At 38.4% G+C, this 22,427-nt stretch overlaps 1 protein-coding gene across 7 annotated transcripts in view; it reads left to right on the top strand.

The window, feature by feature from the left end:
* The window catches only part of ZNG1B (Zn regulated GTPase metalloprotein activator 1B), a 59,211-nt gene that overhangs the window by 27,507 nt on the left and 9,277 nt on the right, over window positions 1-22,427 (top strand). For 5 of the 7 annotated variants that reach the window (XM_055107389.3, XM_055107387.2, XM_055107386.2 and 2 more), the window contains 2 exons: window positions 6,647-6,703; window positions 17,750-17,801. In XM_055107389.3, the coding sequence (XP_054963364.1) occupies window positions 6,647-6,703; window positions 17,750-17,801 (109 nt within the window). The remainder of the gene's footprint in view (window positions 1-6,646; window positions 6,704-17,749; window positions 17,802-22,427) is intronic. The other 2 variants (XM_055107391.2, XM_055107388.2) reach the window with 1 other exon arrangement.

Raw genomic sequence — 22,427 nt, 5'->3', positions numbered from 1 at the left:
ACATCTGTGAAGTGTCTTTCTGTAGATTAAATTCTGTTTTCCATTGAATGTTATCTTAATTTCAGAAAATTTCTGTGCAGGGTTATTTTATTAAGCTCATTTTTTTTTTTTTTTTTGGTGAGAAAGGCTCAGCAGCTAATAGACTCAGCAACAGGCAGCCAGGAGCTCTGAGGCTCACAGCTGGCAGTCTAGTTCCACTCAGTCTCTACTTGAGAAATTCTTTCTTTGGAAGTACAGCAGAGGCCTTAGGTGAGTGGCTTGTCTGCTATGGCAGAGATTAGAGGTGCTGCCAGACTGCCATAAGTGTTAGGCAGTAACAGCAGCAGCTGCTTATATGCATGTGAACAGCTGGGGAATTAATTTGGTATGCATTCTCAGGAGCCACTCATCTGCTGGCAGAGGTAGCAGAAGAATGCCCTTAGTGTAAGTCCTCTACAACCATACACCAAATGTGCTCCCTGCATTTCAAATTCCATTGTAGAAAGTCTCTGATAATCTCACTTATACCACGAGCCATTCCTCAGTATCTGTCCTCTTCCTGTTAGTGTTCTACAATTCCTTTCTCCTTAATTTTTCTCCGCTTTACAAAATGTCACACAGACAAGTGCATAATACTTAAACAAGCTTTTAAAAATAATGCTCATAAATAGCTTTGGTTCTGTCATAATATTCGTATTTATAAACATTTTAAGTCAATTCTCTTCTTTTGTTTTCATTTCAGAAATATCCATGTCCTGAATAAAAGTTGTGTCTTGATTAGTTTATTATGTAACAATTTAGTGTGTTTGACATTTCTAACTTTTATGTCTAGCATTTGCTTTATTATAGAACAATAAACATGCAGTGATTGATTTTTCTTACTTCAAGTGGATGAGTGAGCAAGTGACTAAAATCTTCTGTGAGTCCTTCAGTGTATGGTGCTTGCCAATGCATCTGAGAATCTAGGGACTAGTGACTAAAATCTTCTGTGAGTTCTTCAGTGTATGGTGCTTGCCAATGCCTCTGAGAATCTAGGGACTAGTGACTAAAATCTTCTGTGAGTTCTTCAGTGTATGGTGCTTGCCAATGCATCTGAGAATCTAGGGACTAGTGACTAAAATCTTCTGTGAATCCTTCCGTGTATGGTGCTTGCCAATGCATCTGAGAATCTAGGGACTAGTGACTAAAATCTTCTGTGAGTTCTTCAGTGTATGGTGCTTGCCAATGCATCTGAGAATCTAGGGACTAGTGACTAAAATCTTCTGTGAGTTCTTCAGTGTATGGTGCTTGCCAATGCATCTGAGAATCTAGGGACTAGTGACTAAAATCTTCTGTGAGTTCTTCCGTGTATGGTGCTTGCCAATGCATCTGAGAATCTAGGGACTAGTGACTAAAATCTTCTGTGAGTTCTTCAGTGTATGGTGCTTACCAATGCATCTGAGAATCTAGGGACTAGTGACTAAAATCTTCTGTGAGTTCTTCCGTGTATGGTGCTTGCCAATGCATCTGAGAATCTAGGGACTAGTGACTAAAATCTTCTGTGAGTTCTTCCGTGTATGGTGCTTGCCAATGCATCTGAGAATCTAGGGACTAGTGACTAAAATCTTCTGTGAATCCTTCCGTGTATGGTGCTTACCAATGCATCTGAGAATCTAGGGACTAGTGACTAAAATCTTCTGTGAGTTCTTCAGTGTATGGTGCTTGCCAATGCATCTGAGAATCTAGGGACTAGTGACTAAAATCTTCTGTGAGTTCTTCCGTGTATGGTGCTTGCCAATGCATCTGAGAATCTAGGGACTAGTGACTAAAATATTCTGTGAGTTCTTCCGTGTATGGTGCTTACCAATGCATCTGAGAATCTAGGGACTAGTGACTAAAATCTTCTGTGAATCCTTCCGTGTATGGTGCTTACCAATGCATCTGAGAATCTAGGGACTAGTGACTAAAATCTTCTGTGAGTTCTTCAGTGTATGGTGCTTGCCAATGCATCTGAGAATCTAGGGACTAGTGACTAAAATCTTCTGTGAGTTCTTCCATGTATGGTGCTTGCCAATGCATCTGAGAATCTAGGGACTAGTGACTAAAATCTTCTGTGAGTTCTTCCGTGTATGGTGCTTACCAATGCATCTGAGAATCTAGGGACTAGTGACTAAAATCTTCTGTGAATCCTTCCGTGTATGGTGCTTACCAATGCATCTGAGAATCTAGGGACTTTCTGAAAGAGTACTTCCTTGCCATGAGGACTGAAGTTGGATTAGAATCCTTTTCAATGAAGATCAGATGTCCTGAGTAGAATTCTTACTATTGGGTCCTGAATCTTACATTAAATATTCTCTCAAATTCCTTGAGGCATAGCAACTTGAGCTTACCAGTTTAGAAACTGGAGATTTGGGCTGGGCGCGGTGGCTCACGCCTGTAATCCCAGCACTTTGGGAGGCCAAGGTGGGCGGATCACGAGGTCAGGAGATGGAGACCATCCTGGCTAACACTGTGAAACCCCGTCTCTACTAAAAATACAAAAAATTAGCTGAGCCTGGTGGTGGGCGCCTGTAGTCCCAGCTACTCAGGAGGCTGAGGCAGGAGAATGGCGTGAACCCGGGAGGCGGAGCTTGCAGTGAGCTGAGATCGCACCACTGCACTCCAGCCTGGGCGACAGAGCGAGACTCTGTCTCAAAAAAAAAAAAAACAAACAAACAAAAAACCCAGAGATTTGGTTAACAAAATAGTCAAAGTCACTCTTATAGAAGTTTTCTTTTATTTTTTGTTTTTTAAAATTTTTTTACCATTTTGTAGCTGACAAGTACTGACAATAAACTGCTATAAGCATGTGTAGAAAAAGGCTCACCTTGAGTAGTTAAGAGTAAGGAAAAGGAATAGTGTGTAGCATCGTCTTAGTGGTAAGACTTAAGTTGATTTAGTAGCAAATGGAAGTACTAGTGAACCACATAGATTTCAGAAGTAGGAGTAAAAGGTTAGAAGATGTGTCATTTTAATCTTCTCTAGACTTTTTCTTAATTTTTAGAAACGTAAGTGGACTGAACAGAGGAAAACCAAAACACAGCTGGTCAATAATAAGTTAAATTAATTTGACAAACTGCCTGCTATGCATTTCATAGCATTTTAAGGACTATATAAGCAATGGATAAGGCAAAAACTCTGCCTTTAAGGAGATCAGTCATTGGGGGGAAACAGAAGCAAACAAACAAAAAGGCAACATAATAGATATTAATATTAATACAAGAATTTTAAAAGCACAGAGTTCTATAATAATAGGAAGATAGAGGGAATGATTGCTCAACTTTTCTTGAAAAAGAGTCAGGAAAATATTGACCGAGAAGGCAGTCATTGACCTGAGTCTTAAAGAATGAATAAGGCTTTTACAGATGGAGTAGGGTAAGGATAACTTTCCAGGTATAAGGAAGATTTTGTATTCCAGGGGCCTTTGAATATTTTAGAATGGCTAGAAAACTTGGTATTATGTAGCACAGAAAAAGTGGTATGACTGAAGAGATAGAGAACTTACCGCAAAGGGTCTTGAATGCCATGATACATAGTTTGGATTTTCTTCTGTAGGGAGCAAGGAGTTAGTGAAGGATTTTAAAAGCAACATGACTCTTGGGAGGTAGATTCAATGTGAGGCTAATCTCTGAGGTATAGGAAATACAGGAAGGAGGAGCAACAGGTCGGGTAGTGGTGGAAGCAGGTTTGGAAAATGTGATTAGTTTTGTAAACGTTTTTGAGTTTGAAGTGCCACTGGGGAAGGCTTTTGGAAATTTGTTTCCAGAGTTCAAGACTGAGCTATCATTGCAGTTTGCTCAGCTATTTACTGAGCTATCTACTGTCAATTTGGATAGTATCTACAGTTTGCATTGTAGATACTGGATACTTGGATTGGCTGGTGCACCCTGTTTGTGAGACTCACTGGAGTTTGAAGAGATGACCACTGGAAAATATCCCTAAGCAATAGCTGCAATTCCACCCCCACCTTGGAGAGCCAAAACCCTCTTCGTTTTCACTCTCCTGTCCTTGGTCTTAGGCTACTTAAAGCAGCCTTTAGACCTAGGGAAAAATTGAAAGCCTCCTTTTAAGAAAAACATTAGGTACTTCTGGAATAGAGAGTTCAAGAAATGAGGAGAAAAATGAACTTTTGAAGCTTTTTCTTTCCCTTTTTTGTTTACTCCATTCTCTTACTCAGTTTTAAAATGCTGGTAATGGTATTTTTTTTCTTTTTTTCTTTTCTTGGCGATTTTAATGCTTTGGAAAAGATTTCATGGTTTTATCTCCAAAGGAGGAAATTAATTTGATGCCATGGAAATTAGTTTTCTAGTCGTATGCCTTGAATGAGTGAAGAATTTCTTTTTCATGGTGGTACTAAATTTGGGGAAAGCTATAGAAACTTTCATCTGGAAGCTTACACTTTTCCTCTTTTTTGAAAATTTGGTGAGAGACTTGGATATTTTATTATTTTCTGTAAAAGAGTGTAATTTGTTGTACAGGTCTAATATTGATCCTTTTTTGGAAGTATGGAAAGAATCTGAGTATAAAGCAGAATTACCTCTGGATGACATGTATTCTCAAGGACACTGTCACAGTGAAACAGTTTATTTAGAAGCTTGTGTTTCCAAACTGTTGAATTTGATATTCACAAAATTGGCATGTGTAAACTTTATTAAACTTTAAGCTATTTCCTAAGATGAAGATGACAAACTTGGAGGGAAACTTCATTCATTTGGTTTATTTTTATTTTTATTTTTATTTATTTTTATCTTTTTGAGACAGAATCTCACTCTGGTTTGAGACAGAATCTCACTCTGTCCCCCAAGTTGGAGTGCGGTGGTGCGATCTCAGCTCACTGAAACCTCTGCCTCCTGGGTTCAAGCGATTCTCCTGCTTCACCGTCCGGGTAGCTGGGATTACAGGTGTGCACCACCACACCCAGCTAATTTTTGTATTTTTAGTAGAGACGGTTTCGCCACATTGGCCAGGTTGGTGTCAAACTCCTGGCCTCAAAGTGATCCGCCCACCTTGGCCTCCCAAAGTGGAGCCCCCGTGCCCCTTGTTTGTGACCTGTCAATATAAATATGCTCAGTAGTGGGGGGAGGGGTGGGGGGTGAAAAAGGAAATATGTTTAATATTAAGACTTTGGCCTTTTAGTGTAAACTGATATTCAAAAATTTCTTCATAGAACATTTGCTTCTTTGCTTGATCATTTTTCTAATTCTGTACATCTAAAATGCCCAGAATTTGAGTTGCTGTTATAGTCTACTAACATAGAACTTTGGAGTAATAAGATGGGAATTTGTCTCTCTTTTGCCAAGACAAGCATTCGTAATCTAACACAGTATTGTTGCCACGAGTACGAGTATGTGATAGACTGTTGAGAATAAAGAAAGCAGGCACAGTTGGTCAGTCCTAAGATAAAGGAGATGTTTTTTCTTATATGTTTGTGCATTAAAGAAAAAAAAATCTTGAATCTGACCAATGATGTTTTTTTTCCTTGTAAGAAAATTTAACAAATGTTTGGCAAGCTTCTGGAATCTAAATTTGAAATTATACATTTGTCATTTTCTTTAAATATTTCTTCACCTTAGCTTTGATTATGAGAAATCACTGTCCTCTGCTGTTCTTTTTTTTTTTTTTTCTTTTGAGGCGGAGTCTCACTCTGTGCCAGGCTGGAGTGCAGTGGTGCAATCTCGGCTCACTGCAACCTCCACTTCCTGGGTTCAAATGATTCTCCTGCCGCAGCCTCCCGAGTAGCTGGGACTACAGGTGCGTGCCACCACACCCAGCTAATTTTTGTATTTTTGGTAGAGACAGGGTTTCACCACGTTGTCCATGGCCAGGATGGTCTTGATCTTGACCTTGTGATCCGCCCGCCTCGGCCTCCCAAAGTGCTGGGATTGCAGGCGTGAGCCACCGTGCCTGGCCTGTCCTCTGTGGTTTTCTGGGCTTATGTTAAAATTATAACTCAATCACCAGTTTTTATAAATTTGCTTTTTTATATTTAAACCAAACTTAATGCTAATTGTGATATGTTATTTATTCTCACCTGATTTGAATCATTGGATTCAATTAAATGAGTTTAATTATCATTAAATAATTCTAAGAGAAATAATGTCTATTCGGATGGTGGGAATTTTCTTTCTACATGCAGCCCCATTCTGAATGAATGAAATCAAATCACGTGAAGATCAGGGTCCTAGAGTAACTTAATATTTTGTACATTGGTTATTTGACTCCTCATTTTTATATTACATGTTATATCGAGGGAGGGGGTATAAAAGAAATACAAAATTTGCAGAGGTATCTGGAATGTACCTATTTGGTAATTCTATTTGTCATTTCTTTTGTTTCATCTTTTGAGTAATAAGCTGCTGGGAAAAGTTTCTGTTCTTTAGCTGATTTTTTAGCTATAAAAATGTATTTGAAAAGCTCATAAATTTCAGGATTGAAAAGATAATTGAAAGTTTAAAAAAAACCTAATTCATTGAAGTAATAACCAAATAATTTTCAATCTTGATTCAACTGTGATTCAAATCTTACACCATTTGCCCACTTCTATGAATTTTATATATAAAATTTTTTAAGAGTCAGAGTTTTTTTTCTTGATTAATTGGATGTATTTCACAGAATTTCCAACTGCTCATGTTAGTTTTCTTCCTTTTAGAGTTGATCTCTCTAATGTATTAGATCTTCATGCCTTTGATAGTCTCTCTGGAATAAGGTATGTTTTGTATAATTTGGTTACTTTTATTGTTATGTACCTTTTTTCCCCATAGTTAACAGGAATGATTTGCACAATTGCATCCATGATTTAAGCTTCCTGCCATTCCTTTGGCATACAAGACCATTCTTAATGAGGTATATTCTTGGAAGTTTTACTAATTGGTTTGGAAATCATATTGCATTTTCCTGTAGAAATTATAGTGTAAATGATAGTTAACTTTAGAGGCTAATCATTAACACTTCTACACCAAACACTATGTCTAATACTCTTTCTATGAGAAAATGCATGAAATACATAGAAAATTTTAGCTTAGCGTTTTCACACAAATAACTCTCTTCACTTTATTTTTTTATTTTTTATTTTTTCTTGAGTTTTTTTTTAAAATTTATTTATTTATTATTATTATACTTTAAGTTTTAGGGTACATGTGCACAATGTGCAGGTTAGTTACATATGTATACATGTGCCATGCTGGTGCGCTGCACCCACTGACTCGTCATCTAGCATTAGTTATATCTCCCAATGCTATCCCTCCCCCCTCCCCCCAACCCACAACAGTCCCCAGAGTGTGATGTTCCCCTTCCTGTGTCCATGTGTTCTCATTGTTCAATTCCCACCTATGAGTGAGAATATGCGGTGTTTGGTTTTTTGTTCTTGTGATAGTTTACTGAGAATGATGATTTCCAATTTCATCCATGTCCCTACAAAGGACATGAACTCATCCTTTTTTATGGCTGCATAGTATTCCATGGTGTATATGTGCCACATTTTCTTAATCCAGTCTATCATTGTTGGACATTTGGGTTGGTTCCAAGTCTTTGCTATTGTGAATAATGCCGCAATAAACATACGTGTGCATGTGTCTTTATAGCAGCATGATTTATAGTCATTTGGGTATATACCCAGTAATGGGATGGCTGGGTCAAATGGGATTTCTAGTTCTAGATTCCTGAGGAATTGCCACACTGACTTCCACAATGGTTGAACTAGTTTACAGTCCCGCCAACAGTGTAAAAGTGTTCCTATTTCTCCACATCCTCTCCAGCACCTGTTGTTTCCTGACTTTTTAATGATTGCCATTCTAACTGGTGTGAGATAGTATCTCATTGTGGTTTTGATTTGCATTTCTCTGATGGCCAGTGATGGTGAGCATTTTTTCATGTGTCTTTTGGCTGCATAAATGTCTTCTTTTGAGAAGTGTCTGTTCATGTCTTTCGCCCACTTTTTGATGGGGTTGTTTGTTTTTTTCTTGTAAATTTGTTTGAGTTCATTGTAGATTCTGGATATTAGCCCTTTGTCAGATGAGTAGGTTGCAAAAATTTTCTCCCATTTTGTAGATTGCCTGTTCACTCTGATGGTAGTTTCTTTTGCTGTGCAGAAGCTGTTTAGTTTAATTAGATCCCATTTGTCAATTTTGGCTTTTGTTGCCATTGCTTTTGGTGTTTTAGACATGAAGTCCTTGCCCATGCCTATGTCCTGAATGGTAATGCCTAGGTTTTCTTCTAGGGTTTTTATGGTTTTAGGTCGGACGTTTAAGTCTTTAATCCATCTTGAATTAATTTTTGTATAAGGTATAAGGAAGGGATCCGGTTTCAGCTTTCTACATATGGCTAGCCAGTTTTCCCAGCACCATTTATTAAATAGGGAATCCTTTCCCCATTGCTTGTTTTTCTCAGGTTTGTCAAAGATCAGATAGTTGTAGATATGCGGCGTTATTTCTGAGGGCTCTGTTCTGTTCCATTGATCTATATCTCTGTTTTGGTACCAGTACCATGCTGTTTTGGTTACTGTAGCCTTGTAGTATAGTTTGAAGTCAGGTAGTGTGATGCCTCCAGCTTTGTTCTTTTGGCTTAGGATTGACTTGGCGATGCGGGCTCTTTTTTGGTTCCATATGAACTTTAAAGTAGTTTTTTCCAATTCTGTGAAGAAAGTCATTGGTAGCTTGATGGGGATGGCATTGAATCTGTAAATTACCTTGGGCAGTATGGCCATTTTCACGATATTGATTCTTCCTACCCATGAGGATGGAATGTTCTTCCATTTGTTTGTATCCTCTTTTATTTCCTTGAGCAGTGGTTTGTAGTTCTCCTTGAAGAGGCCCTTCACATCCCTTGTAAGTCAGATTCCTAGGTATTTTATTCTCTTTGAAGCAATTGTGAATGGGAGTTCACTCATGATTTGGCTCTCTGTTTGTCTGTTGTTGGTGTATAAGAATGCTTGTGATTTTTGTACATTGATTTTGTATCCTGAGACTTTGCTGAAGTTGCTTATCAGCTTAAGGAGATTTTGGACTGAGACGATGGGGTTTTCTAGATATACAATCATGTCATCTGCAAACAGGGACAATTTGACTTCCTCTTTTCCTAATTGAATACCCTTTATTTCCTTCTCCTGCCTCATTGCCCTGGCCAGAACTTCCAACACTATGTTGAATAGGAGTGGTGAGAGAGGGCATCCCTGTCTTGTGCCCATTTTCAAAGGGAATGCTTCCAGTTTTTGCCCATTCAGTATGATATTGGCTGTGGGTTTGTCATAGATAGCTCTTATTATTTTGAAATACGTCCCATCAATACCTAATTTATTGAGAGTTTTTAGCATGACGGGTTGTTGAATTTTGTCAAAGGCCTTTTCTGCATCTATTGAGATAATCATGTGGTTTTTGTCTTTGGTTCTGTTTATATGCTGGATTACATGTATTGATTTGCATATATTGAACCAGCCTTGCATCCCAGGGATGAAGCCCACTTGATCATGGTGGATAAGCTTTTTGATGTGCTGCTGGATTCGGTTTGCCAGTATTTTATTGAAGATTTTTGCATCAATGTTCATCAAGGATACTGGTCTAAAATTCTCTTTTTTGGTTGTGTCTCTGCCCGGCTTTGGTATCAGGATGATGCTGGCCTCATCAAATGAGTTAGGGAGGATTCCCTCTTTTTCTATTGATTGGAATAGTTTCAGAAGGAATGGTACCAGTTCCTCCTTGTACCTCTGGTAGAATTCGGCTGTGAATCTATCTGGTCCTGGACTCTTTTTGGTTGGTAGGCTATTGATTATTGCCACAATTTCAGATCCTGTTATTGGTCTATTCAGAGATTCAACTTCTTCCTGGTTTAGTCTTTGGAGGGTGTATGTGTCAAGGAATTTATCCATGTCTTCTAGATTTTCTAGTTTATTTGCATAGAGGTGTTTTTAGTATTCTCTGATGGTAGTTTGTATTTCTGTGGGATCGGTGGTGATATCCCCTTTATCATTTTTTATTGCGTCTATTTGATTCTTCTCTCTTTTTTTCTTTATTAGTCTTGCTAGCGGTCTATCAATTTTGTTGATCCTTTCAAAAAACCAGCTCCTGGATTCATTAATTTTTTGAAGGGTTTTTTGTGTCTCTATTTCCTTCAGTTCTGCTCTGATTTTAGTTATTTCTTGCCTTCTGCTAGCTTTTGAATGTGTTTGCTCTTGCTTTTCTAGTTCTTTTAATGGTGATGTTAGGGTGTCAATTTTGGATCTTTCCTGCTTTCTCTTGTGGGCATTTAGTGCTATAAATTTCCCTCTACACACTGCTTTGAATGCGTCCCAGAGATTCTGGTATGTTGTGTCTTTGTTCTTGTTGGTTTCAAAGAACATCTTTATTTCTTCATTTTGTTATGTACCCAGTAGTCATTCAGGAGCAGGTTGTTCGGTTTCCATGTAGTTGAGCGGTTTTGAGTGAGATTCTTAATCCTGAGTTCTAGTTTGATTGTACTGTGGTCTGAGAGATAGTTTGTTATAATTTCTGTTCTTTTACATTTGCTGAGGAGAGCTTTACTTCCAAGTATGTGGTCAGTTTTGGAATAGGTGTGGTGTGGTGCTGAAAAGAATGTATATTCTGTTGATTTGGGGTGGAGAGTTCTGTAGATGTCTATTAGGTCTGCTTGGTGCAGAGCTGAGTTCAATTCCTGGGTATCCTTGTTGACTTTCTGTCTCATTGATCTGTCTAATGTTGACAGTGGGGTGTTAAAGTCTCCCATTATTATTGTGTGGGAGTCTAAGTCTCTTTGTAGGTCACTCAGGACTTGTTTTATGAATCTGAGTGCTCCTGTATTGGGTGCATATATATTTAGGATAGTTAGCTCTTCTTGTTGAATTGATCCCTTTACCATTATGTAATGGCCTTCTTTGTCTCTTTTGATCTTTGCTGGTTGAAAGTCTGTTTTATCAGAGACTAGGATTGCAACCCCTGCCTTTTTTTTGTTTTCCATTTGCTTGGTAGATTTTCCTCCCTCCCTTTATTTTGAGCCTATGTGTGTCTCTGCACGTGAGATGGGTTTCCTGAATACAGCACACTGATGGGTCTTGACTCTTTATCCAATTTGCCAGTCTGTGTCTTTTAATTGGAGCATTTAGTCCATTTACATTTAAAGTTAATATCGTTATGTGTGAATTTGATCCTGTCATTATGATGTTAGCTGGTTATTTTGCTCGTTAGTTGAGGCAGTTTCTTCCTAGTCTCGATGGTCTTTACATTTTGGCATGATTTTGCAGCGGCTGGTACCGGTTGTTCCTTTCCATGTTTAGCGCTTCCTTCAGGAGCTCTTTTAGGGCAGGCCTGGTGGTGACAAAATCTCTCAGCATTTGCTTGTCTGTAAAGTATTTCATTTCTCCTTCACTTATGAAGCTTAGTTTGGCTGGATATGAAATTCTGGGTTGAAAATTCTTTTCTTTAAGAATGTTGAATATTGGCCCCCACTCTCTTCTGGCTTGTAGGGTTTCTGCCGAGAGATCCGCTGTTAGTCTGATGCGCTTCCCTTTGAGGGTAACCCGACCTTTCTCTCTGGCTGCCCTTAACATTTTTTCCTTCATTTCAACTTCGGTGAATCTAAACAATTATGTGTCTTGGAGTTGCTCTTCTCGAGGAGTATCTTTGTGGCGTTCTCTGTATTTCCTGAATCTGAACGTTGGCCTGCCTTGCTAGATTGGGGAAGTTCTCCTGGATAATATCCTGCAGAGTGTTTTCCAACTTGGTTCCATTCTCCCCGTCACTTTCAGGTACACCAATCAGACGTAGATTTGGTCTTTTCACATAGTCCCATATTTCTTGGAGGCTTTGTTTGTTTCTTTTTATTCTTTTTTCTCTAAACTTCCCTTCTTGCTTCATTTCATTCATTTCATCTTCCATTGCTGATACCCTTTCTTCCAGTTGATCGCATTGGCTCCTGAGGCTTCTGCATTCTTCACGTAGTTCTCGAGCCTTGGTTTTCAGCTCCATCAGCTCCTTTAAGCACTTCTCTGTATTGGTTATTCTAGTTATACATTCTTCTAAATTTTTTCAAAGTTTTCAACTTCTTTGCCTTTGGTTTGAATGTCCTCCCGTAGCTCGGAGTAATTTGATCGTCTGAAGCCTTCTTCTCTCAGCTCGTCAAAGTCATTCTCCATCCAGCTTTGTTCTGTTGCTGGTGAGGAGCTGCGTTCCTTTGGAGGAGGAGAGGCGCTCTGCTTTTTAGAGTTTCCAGTTTTTCTGCTCTGTTTTTTCCCCATCTTTGTGGTTTTTATCTACTTTTGGTCTTTGATGATGGTGATGTACAGATGGGTTTTTGGTGTGGATGTCCTTTCTGTTTGTTAGTTTTCCTTCTAACAGACAGGACCTTCAGCTGCAGGTCTGTTGGAGTACCCGGCCGGCCGTGTGAGGTGTCAGCCTGCCCCTGCTGGGGGGTGCCTCCCAGTTAGGCTGCTCGGGGGTCAGGGGTCAGGGACCCACTTGAGGAGGCAGTCTGCCCGTTCTCAGATCTCCAGCTGCGTGCTGGGAGAACCACTGCTCTCTTCAAAGCTGTCAGACAGGGACACTTAAGTCTGCAGAGGTTACTGCTGTCTTTTTGTGTATCTGTGCCCTGCCCCCAGAGGTGGAGCCTACAGAGGCAGGCAGGCTTCCTTGAGCTGTGGTGGGCTCCGCCCAGTTCGAGCTTCCTGGCTGCTTTGTTTACCTAAGCAAGCCTGGGCAATGGCGGACGCCCCTCCCCCAGCCTCGCTGCCGCCTTGCAGTTTGATCTCAGACTGCTGTGCTAGCAATCAGCGAGACTCCGTGGGCGTGGGACCCTCTGAGCCAGGTGCGGGACACAATCTCCTGGTGCGCCGTTTTTTAAGCCAGTCGGAAAAGCGCAGTATTCGGGTGGGAGTGACCCGATCTTCCAGGTGCCGTCTGTCACCCCTTTCTTTGACTAGGAAAGGGAACTTCCTGACCCCCTGCGCTTCCCAAGTGAGGCAATGCCTCACCCTGCTTCAGCTCGCGGATGGTGCACGCACCCACTGACCTGCGCCCACTGTCTGGCACTCCCTAGTGAGATGAACCCGGTACCTCAGATGGAAATGGAGAAATCGCCTGTCTTCTGCGTCTCTCACGCTGGGAGCTGTAGACCGGAGCTGTTCCTATTCGGCCATCTTGGCTCCTCTCTCCTCTCTTCACTTTAATAATGGATTAGTTTTCTGCCTTCTCCTGTGGGGAATCTTTTTGGTAAGGGAGGGAAGAAAGATTAGTTATTCTTGTGCATCAGTATCTTTTTCTTTTTTTATTGTAGTAAGAACATCTAACATGAGATCTACCCTCTTAACAATGTTTTAGGTGTACAATACAGTATTGCTAACTATAGGCATGAGGATGTGCCGCAGATCTCTGGAACGTTTCACTCTTTATAACTGAAGCTTTATACCCCTTGAATAGCAGCTTCCCATTTCCCTGTCTTCATAGCCCCTGGCATCCAGCATTCTACACTCTTTCTGTGGGGTTGACTATTTTAATTACCTGACACAAGTGGAATCATGCATTATTTGTCTTTCTGTGACTAGTTTATTTCACGTAGCATAAAGTCATCAAGGTTCATCCATGTTTTTGCATATGGCAAGTTTTCCTTTTTAAGTCTGAATAATATTCCATTTTCTACATATACCGCATTTACTTTATCCCTTTTTCTGTTAGTGGACATTTAACTTGTTCTCACAGCTTGGCTATTGCAAATAATGCTGCAATGAATATCTCATAAGTCTCATATATGTACATACAAGATCATGAAAATGGACGTGTCTCTGGGTATTTTGAATTGGTGGGGCAGTTTTGCTTAAGGGTAGGCATAGTGGGTGGCTCTATACTTGAGAGTTCTAATTCCCATTCCTATATATATTTCTTTTCTTTTTATTTATTTATTTTTTTGAGATGGGGTTCTCTGTCACTCAGGCTGGAGTGCAGTGGCACAAACATGGCTTACTGCAGCCTCAACCTCCTGGGCTCAAGTGATCCTCCCATCTCAGCCTCCCAAGAAGCTGGGACCACAGGCATGTGTCACCATGCCTAATTTTTTTTTTTAATTTTCTGTAAGTATGGGGTCTTGCTATGTTGCCTAGGCTGGTCTCAAACTCCTGGGCTCAGGTGATCCTCATGCCTCAGCCTCCCAAAGTGCTGGGATTACATGTGTAGGCCACCACACCCAGCCTTATATATATATTTCTAATTTTGCCTTAGCCATGCCCTTAAAAACTAATTCTACTTTCAACTAGTTTTTTTTTCCTCTTTCAGTCTGTAGTATTGTTCACATTTTGAAAACAATACCTACAGTAACCTGTGAGGTAGGACATGATAGTGTTTTATTGGACCCCTTTTACTTTATGAATTGGAAAATTTAAATTTGCATGTAGTTTGTAAAAAAAAAAATAAAGAAAGAAAAAATAAATTGATTGAGATTATTTCAGCAGCCAGAAGTGTGGGACAGGCAGGGCAGTTATTCCTCCTTCTCAGTTTGGAAACTGAAGCTCAGAGAGTAAACTTGTCAGTGACACAGTTATTCAAGAAGTTGTCTTCAGTTGAGAGATATGTTTTTCACCTGTAGCTTCTGGTATTGGAGCAATACCTTTTTAGACTAAACAAATTATGGTTAAAATTATAAAGGTATTTTCAGAGTACCTGGAAAAAATCAGCATTTTGCTTTTCTAGTTCCATTTAGTAGGAAGGCAGGAAAGTTTGGTATACCTGAATTACATGTGAGTTATTTCTATTTTTCTAAAAATTATTATAAATTGTGTAAGGTAAAAATGACTACTTCTTGTTTTATGGTAAATATAGTTATATCCTTTCAAGCCACTGCTGTACAAAGTTGTGAAATCTCCCTGAGCCTTTTTCCCTCATGTCAGCTTCAGGTATCCAGTATCACTTATGCTTGATAATGATTGTATGAAAATCATTCAGAATTATACTATGTTTTTTCATATAAAGCTTTTGTTTTACTAATTTTGAAATGACTGTTCCTCCATTAAGCGAATACAGCCCTAAGCATAAATTTGGTTTGTTCATTTAAAAATGGTCTTTTTTTCCCATCTTAGTTCTGGCTTTACTAGGGAGATAGATTGGCTGAGGTTGTCACCTAATTCTGGGAGGTTAAGAGCCTTTGTCTTTTGCTACCCATTTCTGAAATAACCAGAAGTCTAGCCCATCCTAACTTTTCTCTCGATGATCCTTTTCTTCTTTTTACTTCAAGGTTCCAGCCCTTCATTTGACTATCAGTGCTGTTTCACTAGTTAGCCATGATCCCTTTCATCCGCCGTGTCTGGATTAGAACTGTATTTTTAATTTAATGCTGTGGGCAGTTTTGATAGTTACAGATCCTGTGATACATTTAAATGTGTTTACAAGGGGAACAAATGAAACAATGCTGCATGAAATTTGCCTTTCTTTTTTTTTTTTTTTTCCCCTTGGAGACAGGGTCTGGGTCTGTTGCCCAGGCTAGAGTGCAGTGGTGCGATGTCAGCTCCCTATAGCCTCTGTGTCCTGGGCTTAAGCCGTCTTCCCACCTCAGACTCATGAGTAGCTGGGACCATAGGCACGCACTACCATGCCTGGCTAATTTTTTATTTTGGTAGAAGATGAGGTTTTGCCATGTTGCCGAAGCTGATCTTAAACTCCTGGGCTTAAGTGATCTGCCCACCTCAGCCTCCCAAAGTAATGGGATTATAGGCGTGAGCCACCACACTTGGCCTTTTCTTTTTTTAATATTTATTTAATTATTTTATTTTATTGAGACAGAGTCTCACTCTGACACCTGGGCTGGAATGCAGTGGCTATCATGGCTCTCTGCAGTCGTGAACTCCTGGACTCAAGTGATCCTCCCATCTCAGCCTCCTGAGTAGCTGGGACTACAGGCTTGCACCCATGCCTGGCTAATTTTTTTATTGTTACTTTTTTGTAGTGACAGGCTCTCGCTACGTTGCTCAGGCTTGTCTTGAACTCCTGGCCTCAAGTGATTCTCCTACTTGGCCCCTCAAAGTGCTGGGATTATAAGCCTGAGCCACTGAACCCAGCAAAATTTGCCTTTCTTAAACTAATTTATCTCTGTTGGGTCCAAGAGCTTACAAGTTGGTTGTCATTTAATATGTTAAACACTAGACTATTTTTTAGTTGAAATTTTATTTTTTCCCTTTACATATTCCTTTAGTGCTTTATTTCACTAATAAGAATTATAGTTTGCAATCATTTCCCACCTCTATATTCAGTATATCAATTTTTGTTTTTCCTTTCTACTTCTGTCTTTTGCTATAATTTGCTGTAATACAGGTACTTTCATCAAGGCATCCAGTTCTTTATATCATTCTATATTTTTACTTGGGAGAAATAGAAATGTTGCTAATTCCATCTTACTGACAATACCTAAGTTATTGTTTGTTATAGAACATAATGATTTAAATATACAAAACACTAAACTGTTTGAGATTTTTTACATTTTATGCGTGCAGAATTTACATTTTATGTGTGCAGAGACAAAAATTGTTATAAGATTACAAGTTAATGTGCAAGATGATTTCCGATTCATGAGTTTCAGGTTTTGATAGCATATCCTTATCCACTAGATTAGTCTTTTAAAAATGTGTATGATAGGGAAAAAATTGAGGGCATGAAATTCTGAGACTTATGGGAACTAAACTTAAATGTTCGTTGTTAGATTTTTTTTTTTTTTTTTTGCTGTGTATGAAGTTTTAGGCAGTCATTGTCCAACAACATTAAATACTGAACATATGGGAAAAGCATATGATTTTTCGAAATGTTTTTCTAAAGTAATCTCATTCTACATACACTTAAGAGCAGTTATAATGCTTTAGTGACACTTGAAGTAGCTATTTAATGTGATCTCACCACTATAGGGAAGGCCGTTGCATGACTTTTTTGTGTGTGCTTAACTGCTAAACAGGAGAATCTTTTCCTGAGCAACCAGCTGGGAAGGATTTAATTTGACATTCTCCCTACTAGGACCCCCCAAAGAGACTCATTCCCTCCAATAGTTCCTACAAGTTCTTTCTCTTTCCTAAACTTGCTGTTACTAATTTACCCCTCACTGTTCTTCAAGGCACAGCATCTGCAAGGTTTTCAGTCCTTTCCCCCTCCCGTCCTGTCCCCATCAGTGTTGAAATGTATGCTACAGTTATTATGGTTGTAATTTGTTATGCCATGTTGATCTTCATGTGCTTTTCATATCAGAACAATGCATTTTTAACATTCTGACTTTCTTTTTCTCTCAATTGGTAACTGACTATATAGGAAATTTATATTTATGGATACTATTTCTTTTTTAATAAGTTCAAGGGAAAACATTGATAAAGGAAAATTTATCCTTTCAACTTTCTTTAGGTGCCAGCATTGTTTTCATATTAGGAAGCAGGAGAAAGTTAAGGAACTCTAAGCAATACTAGAATGGTTATATATATATTTAAGTTTGTATTAAACCTGTTGGAATGGTAAAGAAATTTACTGACATATTTAACCATACAAAATAGTGTTGCTAAAAGACTAGTTTTTCTCTTTATTCTGTGCATATGTATATATATGAATGTGTGGTTTTTTTTTAAAGAAATTTTAAAAAAACTTAATCTGCCAGCTTTTCTCTATTGGAATTTGTGAACAACTTGTAAAATTGGAATTACAGAATATTAGAATAGTCAGTTATGGAAAGTCACTTCATTATCCTTGTGTCACTAAATAACTTATAAAGTTAAATCAGAAGTGTATTCATCTCTGAATTTCTAATCAGTTGTTTTTAGTTTGCAGAAAAAACTTCAGCATGTGCCAGGAACACAACCTCACCTTGATCAGGTAAAGAAAAAAAATCTAAATCCAAAATTCCTAATCAATGTTTTTAAAGGACCTCTTTAACTAGATAGGCTATGTTTAGGACTATTTTATTATAAACTTTTTCTAAAATGGTATTTTTGAACTGTGTTGATAATTTTTGGAATCTTAAATGCTTTTGACATAGTCTAATTCTATTTCTTAACACATAATAGGAATTCATCAAACCAGATTTGTTTTAGAATCTGAGGAAATCATGCTTTCTAGCCTTTCCATTCTGTAGATTGCTTAGCATATTGGTTAGTTCTGATAGGGATTACTCCTTAAAAGCAGCCTGGGGGTTCTATAGGCAGTCTGTTTTTAAGTATGTTGAATTGTTTAAGAAAGGTCTGATATAAGCATGGCTTATTTAAATAAAAATTGACTTGGAGTTTCACCTTCAGGTAGCACTATAAATTTGAACTCCTTAAGATGTTTTTCATGCTCTAAAATTCTAATCCCTAAGGTAAATATCTAAGATGCTAGGAACAATTTAAATATAATTTTACTGTACCTGCGTTTCTGTTAAGCAGATCATAGATCGTAGAGCTTTAGGATAACTTCTTTGTTCCTCTTAAAACCCTGAGGGGTGGAGTGGGGGATGTGTAAGTGAGCAGTGTGCCTAATCTTCCTTCCTCTCTCTCAAGTGATCACTCAATTTTTGAATTGCTATTGGTTGTAATAGGGCCAAGATAACAGCTACTTGCATTTGTATTCATTTTGGTTCATATTTATGAGCAGGTTTGCGACTATGTTTGTGGCACCTTTCCCTGTGAAACTTTTGTTAATAGGATATTCCTCTTCACTTATCTTTAAAATGAATAAATGAGAGAAATACAAGTCCTTGGAGATAGAATTTATGGTAAAAAAAAAAAACCAGTTCTTTATGATAGTCGGTATCTGTCATATAGTTGAACATGAAGCACATTTGAGCTTCTGGGTAAAGAACATGATGCCAAGAATCATAGGGATGAAAAGATGAAGAAAACGCAGTACTCACTTACCATGAACATTTGGAGCGGCCAGTGTCTCCATCCATAGAATCTCGAATGAACCCCTATTGTGGCAGTTATGATGCCTTGTAGTTTGGTTGAAATGCTTTTGCCTTGCATTAGTCTATAAATTCCTTAAATATAAAATCTTTATTGCTTAGTACAGGGCTTGGTGGATACTCAGTGAATATTTGTTAAAAGAATGAAAAGCTGTGTTTCTCAAATGGGGTATAAATCAGAATCACATGTGGACCTTTTAAAAAAAAAATTTGATAACTCAGTAGTTCTCACCCCTCAGTCTCCAGGATTGGGACTTGGGTATGTGTATATTAATGTATATTTTTAACATTTTATTATGGAAGATTTCAAAGATATAAAAGAATAAACAGAATAGTAAAGTAAACCCCTTGTATGCATCACCCAGTTTAAATGGCATCAACATTTAGCTGATTTTATTTCACCTATCCTCCCAACATTTCTTTTGCCTGGAGTATTTAAAAAAAACAAATGTATTTTAATAGGAAATTTCAAACGTGCATAAGAGTAGAATAGTATAATGAGCCTGTATGTACCTATTGCCCTTGGTGTAGTATATTAAAGCAAATTCCAGACATTATGTCACTTTACTACTAAATAGGGCATATCTATATTTTTGTAGCCTCTGTAGGAGATTCTGATGCACTGTCCTGCTTTAGATAATATAAACATAGGGGAAAATAGTATCACAGCCAAAGGGCTATGGGATTCAGAGGCATGAACAATTTCATTTGGTTTAGTGGATCTGAGGTGTAAGGGAGGAAATTTATCTTTTCCTCACCTGTCACTAGATTCGTGGCTGAGGTCTCTCTAACAGAAGACCAACTATCAAGAGAAATTTCAACACACAAATTTATTTAGTAAGTTTTACTTGACACAGGAGCCTTCATAAAACATACCTGTGTATGTTTTCTGTTAGTTATGATATGGAAGAGGATAGTAATGGAGAAGCATAATTAGATAAAACAGTATGATCTAATAATAAACTGGGAAGAACTTAGCAAGGCCTGTTTGCTCAGATTTTTCTCTGTGACCCTTCATATTCAGACTTAAGGATGTTCTTTTCCTCTGTGTATAGAGAGGGCACCTCTTAAATGAGGGTCTTATGACCTGCATCAGCGGAAGGTCAGAAAATCTTTCCTAGGTTTTATGACCTGCTTCAGGAGAGAAGGTGAGAGTGACCTTCCTGATTCTGCCATTTTCTCAAATATTGAGTTGCCATATTTTGGGATAGCATGTCCTGAACCCCATCAAATGCTTCATGAGGATAGTTTTTTGTTTGTTTGTTTTGGTTTTGGTTTATTTATTTGCATACAGTAAAGCATGCAAATGTGTAATTTTAGTGTACAATTCAATGTTTGGGTTTTGTTTTTGTTTTTGTTTTTTTGGTTTTTTTTGAGACGGAGTCTCGCTCCGGCTGGAGTCTCACCCAGGATGGAGTGCAGTGGTGTGACCTTGGCTCACTGCAACTTCCTCCTTCTAGATTCAAGTGATTCTCATGCCTCAGCCTCCTGAGTAGCTGGGATTACAGGCATGTACCACCATGCCTAGCTAATTTTTGTATTTTTTTTTTTTTTTGGTGGAGATGGGGTTTCACCATGTTGGCCAAGCTGGTCTCAAAGTCCTGACTTCAGGTGATCCACTTGCTTCGGCCTCCCAAAGTGCTGGGATTACAGGCGTGAGCCACTGTGCCCGGCCTCAATGTATTTTTACATATATTTGTACCTATATATCTGTCTATATGCACATTCAAACACACATCCTTCTAACTCCCACTCAGGTCAAGATACAAAAGATATCCAAAATTGTAAAGAGTTCCTTTTTGCCCCTTCCTAGTCAAATAAGGGGTAAGTGCTATTCTGACTTACTTAACAAAAAATAACCTTGAACTGGTAGGATTTTTTTTTGACAGTAGGATTTTTTTTGACGGGAAGAAGTAAGGAAAAGAGCAATACGGATGTTTTAAAATGAGAAGGTGATAATCTTATAGATGAGTAGGTCTCTGGTACAGAAGTCTTAGTGGAGAGTTGGTACTGGAATCCTGGTCTAAGGTATTAGGTTATAATTTGCTAGACAAAGAGAACTCAAGCAGTGCTGTCTAGGAGTGTTATGTAAGCTAGATTGGACTTTAGAGTCAGGAGACCATGCGGGAAGATACTGTGTGATAAGGGCCTGAAACATGTTGGTTACAGTGAGACTAGAAATGGGATAAATCCAGAGCTGTTTCACCAGTAGACTTGCCTGAATATCCTGTCTGACTGAGTATGGATCAGAAAGAAAAGAAGGGGTGATGGGAAACAAGCCTAGATTGACTAGAGAAACCTAGAAATAGAAAAATCGGGAAGGCAGAGTGATTTGGATGATAATGCCATATATTCAGTTGTCCCTGGTGGCCAGATATTATAGTATAGATATTATACAGGCAAAGAAGAACAGAGGGATAGAGTGTGAAGGTCCAGATTTTGAGTTTAAGCACATTAGGGGGCTTAGTGTTCTGGATGAAGAAAACATATAAAAGTTATTGTATGTTAGGTATTGTTTGCAAAAGAGTAGAAAATGGAGAAATAACCCAGTGGGTTAAAGAAGAAACAGACTAAATAAACAAACCTGAGTAAGTTGTTCCTAAATTTTATTTTAGAGACAATTCCTCATTTTGCTTTAGTTTCCTCAATTATTGCCTCACTTTTCTGTTTCTTTCTGTGTCGTCATACATGGAAAAAGGAGTTAATTTTAGATTCAAAACAAAAACTGGAAAAAAAACTCTGAAATGGGTAATACCTAGGACCTAGTATGTATGTGTTATTAAGGCTCTATCCCTGAATTTTTAATGCAGTTATCTATTTTTCATGGATTCTTTGTTTATTCCCCATAAAGAACACCTGGGTTTGGAGAGTGGGAAGGTAGATGAGAAAACCCAAGTGACAAATAATGTTTAGTTTATTATTAGAACCAACTATGAGTTGTGACCCTTATCTTCTGCACTGGGAATTACAGATTTTTTCAGGGTTTTTCTAACGTGAAAAGAGTTTATTGGTGTAGGAAAACATCTGGTTCCAAAATATAGATCATCCTTCTTGAGCCCCATGATGCGTTATCTTAATTTTTAAAGCCTTTTTTGTCTCATACTGGAGTTTATCGTACCCCTTAAAAATATTAAGTCACATATTTAACCTGACAAAAGCAGAAATCATTATAAAAATCTTTAGGCTGGGTGTGGTGGCTTATGCTTGTAATCCTAGCGCTTTGACAGGCCAAGGTGGGTGGATTGCTTAAAACCCAGGAGTTGTAGACCAGCCTGGGCAACATGGTGAAACCCCATTTCTGCAAAAAATACAAAAAATTAGCCAGGCATGGTGGCATGTACCTGTAATCCCAGCTACTTGAGAGGCTGAAGTGGGAGGATTGCTTTAGCTTGGGAGTTCAAAGCTGCAGTAAGCCATGATTGTGCCACTCTACTCCAGCCTGGGCAACAGAGTGAGACCCCATCTCAAAAAAATTTATTAAGTTAAAATCTTTAACAATAAAGCAATTTTGAGTCGTATTTTGCGACATTCTCAATATAGTTTTCCAACTTGCATTAAAA

The sequence above is a fragment of the Pan paniscus genome, chromosome 12 (genome assembly GCF_029289425.2).
Source record: "Pan paniscus chromosome 12, NHGRI_mPanPan1-v2.0_pri, whole genome shotgun sequence".
NCBI classification, from domain to species: domain Eukaryota; kingdom Metazoa; phylum Chordata; class Mammalia; order Primates; family Hominidae; genus Pan; species Pan paniscus.
Note: the sequence above shows the minus strand (reverse complement) of the source record. Positions and strands in the feature narration are given on the sequence as shown.